Here is a 9,908-nt window from a genome sequence, read left to right on the forward strand (position 1 = left end):
GTCTCTTAGGGAGAAAGTATGAAATGAGAGAAGGAAGAAGTGAAAGGGGTCCGGACTTTATGACCTGTTTTTGAACTGTAGCGTTCTTCCTCACAACTCCAACCCCACTCTCTAGGGCAACACCGAGCAAATGACCACCTGCCTTCATCCTCTGGTACTTAGGGCGAGAGCTTTGTTTTCCAAACCTGTCCCCATCTCTTCTGAGCCCTCCTTAGATTGTCAAGGTCTCTCTTGAACTTTGATATCCCCAACCACGTCAGTACTCAAAGCATGCTCCTGCTCACGTAAGGTAGGTAGGGCATCATGAGTCTAGCATCCTCCTAAAACCAAAGCCCAAAGTATGTTAGTTCATCTCATGAACAAACTAGGAAGGCTAGGGGATGATATCTCAAGACAGTCCACCCCTTTACACGCTGCACAGTCCCTGAAGCCCTTCTACTCATTGTTGGGCATATAAAATAGCTTTTCTTGCTCCATTTAAGGACCTTGTTCCACTAATTACTTTCTCTCTGGTAACTAGAATGGTTTTCTTATAGACTCTTCCCGTACAGATTTGAAGATATTCACATATCTGTATCTCCATTTAAAAAATTATCAATAGGTTATTAAAATACATAAATTTATATCATATCTCATAGTCAACATATCATTAGTTATTCAACAAATATTTGTGAAGGTCTTCAATGTGTAAGGATATGTTTTCGGCAACAGTTTATAAAGATGAGTGAAATGGACGCCCAGCAGATGGGAGCCGGTGCCACTCAGTGTAGTACCTCAGAGTGTCATGCCACCATGGACCTCCTTCTATACCAGACTGTAGAGTCACTAGTAATGTTCATCATCAATTTTTATAATGAAATAGTATGTGATAAATACATAAGGGGACTTCAGAAAAGTTTGCAGACCCAGAAGGATCTTATTTGGAACTACTAAGTGAACTGAACTTGACCTTAAACACACCTGTAGCAGATAAAAGGAACTGAACTACCCTTGCTCTTAATGCTAAAATACCCAAGTGTAAGGAGAAAGAGATGACTACTTCAGTTCAAACCTCTTCCTCTGAGAGAGCCCAATAAAAGGCAACTCAAGATGACCGTGCATCTGCTATTTTTCTACTCTCTCTGCTCTTTTGTGACACATCTGAGTCCTGCAGGCACAGTTCTGCCTTTGAGAATGAGTGTGATTGAACGTTTTTCCTGACCTCCAATACTCCTTGTCTGTGTAGTGTCCAGTCATTTATGTTTTTAATCTATACAAATCAACTATCCAAGTATTGGGGTCTAAAAAGCTCTCCTATACATGCATACTCTCCTTTTCTCAGCAGTGTTTTAAATTCTATACCACTGGCTAAATTAATGGTACCATCAATAGAGTTTCCATTTGCCCCATAGGGGTGGTTTAAAATGTTCCCCCAATAAAATAATAGTGATGTCTCTGAATGGACCAGGGACATATATTAATGGGTATTGAATTCATACTTAAGCAAAGTGCTAATCTAAGAACAATCTGTTCTTGTGACATGACTGTACTCACTACTTGCCCTCATGAAGATGTGGGTGCTCTAGCAAAGTGTAGTGAAGAAATCAGCTGGTGCCTGGAGAGCAGAAAGAATAGCACCTGGCCTGTCTTCAGACTTGAAGTTACCTAAGCAAGGGCATCAGTTAACTCCCCGTGGCAGAAACACGAACCGATGTGATACAAGAATTATCAATAAAATTCTAAGTATCTGGTGTGCAGAAAGCTATGGGTGACAGTGAAGTCCCAAAATCCATTTTCAGGACCTCCACATGGATCCAGCCTCTGGGCAGTGTTTGGTTCTGTTGGGCAAAGGGCAGGTGTAGGTCAGACCAACTCAATGGGACCTAACAGCAACATCCCGTCTGGTCATTGGCCAGACGTGGGAGAAGCCTGGCTATCGCACGAGTGCGTTGGGAAGTGGACTCATGCAGGTGTAGTCAGGTTAAAACCTAAAAGCTGATCATTTGTTTTCCCTTTTGACCAGCTTTAAATTTGTTCTTTTTTATTAGTATTATTTTTTGCTTTGTTTATTTCAATATTACTGTTAGATTTTTGTTGTTGCTTAGTTTTTGTATGTTTTGCTTTATATAAAATCTAGGCTGCGTAAATTTCTAGAGAAAGTAATCAAATTAATAGTTTCTCTATTCTATAATAGTTCTAGAGAAAGTAAACTGATTAATATGACAGGGAGGTTGGGGGAAATGGGGAGCTAATAATGAATACAAGGAAGAAGAAAACATTCTAAAATGGATTGTGGTGATGATTTTTTTAAAAACCATTTTTGGGGGGCTCATACAAGTCTTATCACAATCCATACATACACCCATTATGTCAAGCACATTTGTACATTTGTTGTCATCATCATTCTCAAAACAGTTGCTTTCTACTTGAGCCCTTGGTATCAGCTCCTCGTCTTCCCTATCCCTCCCCCACCCTCCCTCCCTCACAAACCCTTGATCATTTATAAAGTGTTACTATTTTTTCATGTCTTACACTGTTCGATGTCTCCCTTCACCCACTTTTCTGTTGTCCGTCCCCCAAGGAGGGGGTTATATGTAGATTGGGATTGGTTCGCCCTTTCTCCCCACACCTTTCCCTTACTCTCCTGGTATCTCTACTCTCATTGTTGGTCCTGAGGGGTTTATCTGTCCTGGATTTCCTGTGTTTCCAGCTCTGATCTGTACCAGTGTACATCCTCTGGTCTAGCCAGATTTGAAAGGTAAAATTGGGATCATGACAGTGGGGAGAGGGGGGGAGCATTAAAGAACTAGAGGAAAGTTGTATATTTCATTGTTGCTATACTGCACCCTGACTGGCTCCTCTCCTCTCCAGGGCCCTTCTGTAAGGGGATGTCCAATTGCCTGCAGATGGGCTTTGGGTCCTCACTCCACACTCCCCCTCATTCACAATGATAAGATTTTTTGTTCTTTGATGCCTGATACCTGATCCCATCAACACCTTGTGATCACACAGGCTAGTGTGCTTCTTCCATGGGGGCTTTGATGCTTCTCAGCTAGGTGGCTGCTTGTTTATCTTCAAGCCTTTAAGACCCCAAATGGTATATTTTTTGATAGCCGGGCACCGTTAGCTTTCTTCACCACATTTGCTTATGCACCCGCATTGTCTTCAGCAACTTTGTCAGAAAAGTGAGCATCATGGAATGTGTGGTGATGATTTTACAACTTCTTTTAATATGTGTAAGCCAATCAATGAATTGTAGGATATTGAATGATATGTCAATAAAAAGTCAAATCTTTTAGTTAAAAAAAAAACCCTTTAAAATGGAAGGGGAAAATAATTTGTGGAAAATTTCCATTATCTTTTAATTCCATTTCCCATGAATTCTATGATGCCCCCTCATGGTTATAATTGCTTGAATTGAACATTTCTCAGATTATATGAATACTAAAAACAAAATGTATAAAATATTTCTGCATTGAATTGTAACATTAATAGCTCTAACATTACTAGTAACTGATGAGGCACTTTAACATTTTAAAATTGCTTTTAATTGCTAATTTGTTCTCAAAAACATACATATTGATATGGGTTCACAGATCATAATTACCACTATATATGGCTAAAACACCAGCACATTTGACAAAATCAGCAATTAAAAAACTACAGGCAATCATGAAAATGCGTGTGCTTATCACATGTGTCAATGAAACCACTTGGTTGGAAGAGTCATAATGACTGCTCGGACCGGAGGGCATTAGAAAGTTCAAAAAGCAAATCAGCACAGAATTTTAGCCTTGTAGGTATATTTCTGGTCTTAAGGGGAAAAAATGTTTTATTAGAATAGCACTAGTGAAACATACAACATTCTTCCCCCCACTATCATGATCCAATTCTACCTTACAAATCTGGCTAGACCAGAAGATGTACACTGGTACAGATCAGAGCTGGAACCCCTCAGGACCAATAATGAGAGTAGAGATACCAGGAGAGTAAGGGAAAGGTGGGGGGAGAATTGGAGAACCACTCACAATGATCTACATATAACCCCCTCCTTGGGGGATGGACAACAGAAAAGTGGGTGAAGGGAGAAATTGGACTGTGTAAGACATGAAAAAATAATAATTGATACATTATCAAGGGTTCATGAGGAAGGGTGGGTGGGGGAGGGAGGGGAATAATGAGGAGCTGATACCAAGGGCTCAAGTAGAAAGCAACTGTTTTGAGAATGATGATGACAACAAATGTACAAATGTGCTTGACATACAATGGATGGATGTATGGATTGTGATAAGAGCTGTATGAGCCCCCAATAAAATGATTTATTTAAAAAAAAGAAAAAATGTTTTATAACTAACTCTAGGGATATTTTTATTAAAAATCATGTATTTCTGCTGAAATCCTGCACTGAAATTTTACAGACTGTCTTTTGGGTGTCATCCTAACTGATCTTGTCACCAACGCCCTAGGGACACCTCTGCCTATCTGTCACTCACACTGAACCACCCCCACCACCCCCGAGGTGGGCGTGGTCCACTATTCTCTTCCTGAACCCTTCCTCCCCCATCGACCTTCTTGGTTTCTGCTGGGTCTCTTCTTCCGGGTTTCCCCTCTGCTTTGAACCACTCCCTGGCACTCAGCATAGACGCTTGTTTCCATCGTGTTCGTTCTCCAGCTGTAGAATGTGCCTTCTCCTCTTCTCACTCCGCACCGTCTACAACAGTATCTCTTGCCTTCTCAAGACTTTGTCCCTCATCTACCAACAAGCTGCCCCAGCTCTGAATAAGCAGCTGCCTCCCCAGTGCAAGCTCAACCATTCAGATACTAGCGGTGTCACGGTGCTCCGTCCTCTAAAGCCTGTTTGCCCTTCTGTGCCTCCCGGTTCATTCTGTGCCCAAGCCCAGCACCTGTAAGTCGCCAGGTTTCTGTAAATTCTAGCTCCTTGTGATCTCCTCAGTAGTTTAATTTTCTCAACCCTGAAGGTCATCTCTTTGGACTGTGGCTATTTGTCACCCCCATTATTGCAAGAATCTCCTATCCAGTGTCCTGTCCTGAGTCCTCTCCCGTGCACCTGCAGAGGACCATCCACGCGGCAGCTAGAGAACTCGGTCTGCTCCGGCCTATCCTCTCTTCTGCTGCTGCTGCTTCACTTTCATCCTGGTGGTGGTTCTTTTTCTTACTTCTCTTTGTCCTTAAAGTTTCCCACTCACGAATCAGTTTTTCTAGGAAGACTTCCCGTCTGCTCCATAATGCCCTTTTTCTGTGCACCCCTTCATGTCATCCTGCCCACTAGTCTATAAACCATTGGAGGTAAGGACAATGCGTTGTCTGTGTATTCTAAGAGCATAACATAATGGTACGCACCTGGGGGACAGAGGGAGGGAGAGATGTTTTTAATGATAATGATAGCTAATAAAGCATTGTGCCTCCTGTCCTACTTAAATGAATGTCAATTATGAGGAATGCTGCAGAGCCGGGTAAGGAGGGAGAGGGGGCAGCTCCTGACCATGAAGAATTTTACCACTTGCTGAGCTGAGACTGTGCAGGTGGTTGGAAAATATGTTTAAGAGAACTGTTGTTATCTCTCTTTTATGGTCCCATCATCGATGGTGGTGGCAGGTCTACAGGTGCTGGTTCAGAGACAGAAGGAGCTGGGGGCAAAAATGGCAAGAATTGGAACTGATGAGTCGATTATTTTTAAAATAAGTTTTCTCTCTCTCCCTCTTCCTCCCTCTAGGGACACTGTGACCTTATTCCTTATAGTCACCCAACTGGGCTTCTGCTGTGTATACATTGTGTTTCTGGCTGATAATTTAAAGCAGGTAAAATTTCCAAGAGAAGATGGGAAGAATGTGGATATATAAAAAGGGGATCCTCTGCTAACCTTTTCACTAACAAATTGCTTTTGCTCTCTGATTCTACTGTCCTTATCATGAAAACAAATGAGGTTGAGCCAGCCTCCCCTCAGTCCATCGCTCTGTGGGTGCTTTGGCCACAGTACCTTTGTGCAGGGTCTTGGGCCTGCTCACAAGGCTGGTCTCTACAGCTCCAGCCTGGAAGGAGTCTTGCATTTCTCAGTCTGCGTGCCTTGGAATTTACTAGCCCTAACTCTTATAAAATTAACATGAATTTAAAAAAAAAGATTCCGAGTCTCTTTGGGGTAATCTTCATGTACCTTTAGTAGCCTAATCTATGGCTTAATGGCTATCTTCCCAGGAACTTCTTCGAATCTAACCTAAATGTCACCTTGCAATAACTTAAGGTGTGTGTATGGGGAGTGGAGGTGGCAAGGGGGCTGTAATGACAGAGAACTTCCTTTGTCAATCATCACTTTCAAAAGCTCATGGAAAAATTCCATATCATTTAATTCCATAAACTTTTTGAAGGTCCCTCACACACTGAAGAAAGGAAATTCTTCTTTGAGATTTCTTTTCCTGATTATTAAAGTAATACCATAAATTAGAAAAGGGCGGTGGCAGGAGGGGTGGTAGTATACATTCACAGTTAGCTACTGTTCTGTGTCAGGTATGGTGTCAGGTGCCTTCAGAACCTAGCACCTTGTAGGACGGAGGAGAACAATGCCTAGGCTGTCATCTTTACAACCCATCAGGATGAGTTGCACGCCCTTCTACAGCAAGGCGTTTAATGTTCATGTGGAGCTCTGGGTAAATGCTTGGCTGCTGACCTAACCGTCGGGAGCTCTCCTCTGTTCTACAGGGTTCCCACGAATCCTACTGGAAGGCAACTGGCTGCTTCTGGAATCTTCTGAGAAGGAGCCCTGACAGTGCGCTGTTGGCACCTGAGACCACAATGGTTCCGCACGGTTTCTAACTGAAGCCCCAGCCACAGCACGGGAGAAAAGGCTATCTGCTTCAGTACAGATTACAGCGAAGGAACCCCCTGGGGAGGGCTACTTGGTCACACTGGGTCGCTGTGAGTCAGAATTGATTCTATGACACCTCCCAGCAAATCTTCTACGACTCTGTTGACTCCCGTTTTGTAGAAGAGAATACTGCAGCTATAAGCTAGCTCTATAATGTATATGAGACCAGAGAGTCAGGATTAAAAGCCAGACCTCGGATGCCAGAGCTTACTTACATTCTTAAACACCGTAATATAGTCCTTTCTAAAGCAAACGCAATAAAAGAAACTTACCTCGGTTTTTTACTCAGGGCCATTTTTACTGTTTTATTTTTGGAGACATGGATGTCGCACAGCATTTGTCAGTTCACCATTTTTCAGGTTACCATTTAGTGTGTCAAATAGATGAGCCGTGTGTGGGCAGTCACTGCCCGTAATCATTACCAAGTTTCCCATTATCGTTAAAAAATAGTATTTCCAAAACAACAGCTCCTCCTTTTCCCTGGAGTGACTGATAACCCAAATGCTCATGGATATAGCATTTTAACCGACCATTCGTTGGCTAGCACTCTTCAATGTCCTGAGTTTTCTGACATCATTTTTAATAGATGTAGAATAATTCCCTGGATGGTACAAGCAGTTAAGGTGCTCAGCAGCTAATGGAAAGGTGGAAGTTTCAAGTCTTCCCAAAGACACCTTGGAAGCAAGGCTGGCACTCTAATAAAAACCAGCCATTGAAAATCCTGCGGAGCACAATTCTACGGTGCTCCACACCGCGACCTCGGGAGTAGGAAGGACGCAGCGGTGACTGGTTAATATTCTATCACAAAGCTAACCGTAGAGCAGCCAGGCTCGTTCCTTTGGTCCTTCCCCTTTCCTGTTCTGCTGGACCCTGTTGCCAGGGGCAGAGTAACCAGTAAGCATGCTAACTCCACAGCTGCTTGTATTAAGCAAGTAACGCACAGCCTTAATAGCGTTCGCTTGCTAATTTGTGTAATCTGGGTTTCACTGTGTCTCTGGTGTGGTGGGGCCCAGGTGAACTTGGGCATGGCAGGTTGGTGGGAAGGCATACTGGGATGTACCTTGTTTGTTAGGTAACCGAGTCCCCTGGCCATTGCAGTGAAGCTTCAATATGTGCATGTGTGCTCCCTTGTTTTCTTACCTGTTTCTACAAGTGGGAAGACTGGGTCAAGGAGTTTGATTGTTTGGGAGGTCCTGAAAACACCTTGTTGGATTGCTCTTCACACAGATGTTCTCTGCACGCCCCTGTTCATTGCTTGCCTAGAGACAAAGCAAGCACTATCCTGGGGAGTTTAAAAGCTACATGGGGTGTGTTCTAATGTAGGTAACAAGTTGCATATCAGCATAATGTTGAAGAGTTACATCAGGATCCTACTAGCAACACTCGGAGGTGTGGGTGCTAAATTACGAACTCAGCGGAAGAGAGGATCATTTCCTGAATGGGAAAGGGTAGGCAGGATCCCTGGAGCATGCATAAAGATGACCCACAGGAGGGTGCAACTGATCTGGGTGCTCAAAAGCAGATAGAGCAGTTGTGGGAGAAGGGAGTGAGTAGAATCCTGAAAACTGTGTGTCTAGGACTTGCTCACAAAAGGCAGCTTACACCAGTTGGGTTATAGAAGGTGTTGGCCTCCATGAGGAAGAGCCTGCGAGCTGAGTGATCAGTTAGTTGGTGAAGGACCTAGAATGCCTAGCCAATGTTCCCAGTGAAAAAAGATTTCCAGACAAGAGCATCTACTCGACCTCAGTTTTGCAAAACCAAAAGCTTAGAATACAAGCAATGTGGGATATTATACAGTAAATATACAGTTGAACATGTTCCAAAGTGTTATCATAGCTACCCATGGGTACGGATCAATAATGCTTTTCTGTTCTCTTCTTTTTCTTTTCCTGCTTTAGGAAAATAGAGAAAGCACAACATTTGTCAATCTAACATTTTTTTAACTTGTACAATTCAAGGAAACCAAGTCGTTCTGTGGTGAATTATATTGCTTACGAAAGAAGTCTCTTAACAGCGAGGTCCCCCAATCTCCACCTTTCCAAAGGGTGTTTGAAAATACTGGTAGGGTGTTTTTTGGTTTGTCATAAAGATTGCTAGATATTATAATTGCAAATTAAACCTTAATCATCCTCAGGCAAAGCCTGTACATAAACCAAAAGGCCGCTGTTCAAACAAGGGGAGACTGTGTCGTTTCCAATCGGGAAAAGTGTGCATTGAGGTTGTGTCTTTTCACAATACTTTCTCAATCTGTTTGCTGAGTAAATAATCCAAGGACGTGGATTTGCATAGGCGCTCAGCACCAGGATGGGAAGAAGACGCGTGGCCAACCTGTAACCTGCAGACGGCAGTTTTGCTTGCTGAGAACAAAGAGGACTTGAAACATTCACTGATTAAGAACGACTACAAGATCCTCAAACCTGGACCCGTAGACAACATCACGGAAACTGGAGACAAGATTGAAGGTGTCGAAAATGTCATTTTATTTGGATGCATAACCAATGCCCGGGAAGCCACAATCAGGAAGTCAAAGGCTACAGTGCATTGAGCAAGTCTGCTGCATAAGATCTCTTTAAAGGGTTAAAAAGCAAAGCTGTTGATTTGAGGATTGATCCAAGCCATAGTGGTTTTAATCATCTGCATGCAAAAGCTGGACAATAAATAAAGAAGATTCAAGAATTGAAGTCTTTGAATTATGATACCTGTGAAGAATATCGAATATCTCTTGGACTTCCAGAAGAACAAACCAATCTGTCTGGGAATAACGGCAGTCAGGAGGCTCTGAGAATTAAAGATGGTGGGGTGTCATCTCAAGTGCTTCGGGCATGGTCAGGAGAGGTCAGTCCCTAGAGAAGGCCATCATGCTCGACAAAGCGAAGGGTCAGTGACATAAAGACCCGCAATGAGATGGGTCAACAAAGTGGCCATAATAGTGGTCTCAAATGTGACAATCGTGAGGATGTTGCAGGACTGAGCGGTGTGTCATTCTGCTAGACATAGGATCACTATAAATTGGAACCAATTTGATGACAATGAACCAATTTATTTCCTA

At 42.9% G+C, this 9,908-nt stretch overlaps 1 protein-coding gene across 2 annotated transcripts in view; it reads left to right on the top strand.

The window, feature by feature from the left end:
* Positions 1-9,908, top strand: part of LOC101653815 (proton-coupled amino acid transporter 2) — a 35,393-nt gene that overhangs the window by 6,965 nt on the left and 18,520 nt on the right. For both annotated transcript variants that reach the window (XM_004697095.2, XM_045284930.1), the window contains exon 5: positions 5,714-5,798. In XM_004697095.2, the coding sequence (XP_004697152.2) occupies positions 5,714-5,798 (85 nt within the window). The remainder of the gene's footprint in view (positions 1-5,713; positions 5,799-9,908) is intronic.

Source organism: Echinops telfairi, unplaced genomic scaffold, assembly GCF_000313985.2.
Source record: "Echinops telfairi isolate 266 unplaced genomic scaffold, ASM31398v2 ScPeMD7_7469;HRSCAF=8507_0, whole genome shotgun sequence".
Lineage (NCBI taxonomy): Eukaryota > Metazoa > Chordata > Mammalia > Afrosoricida > Tenrecidae > Echinops > Echinops telfairi.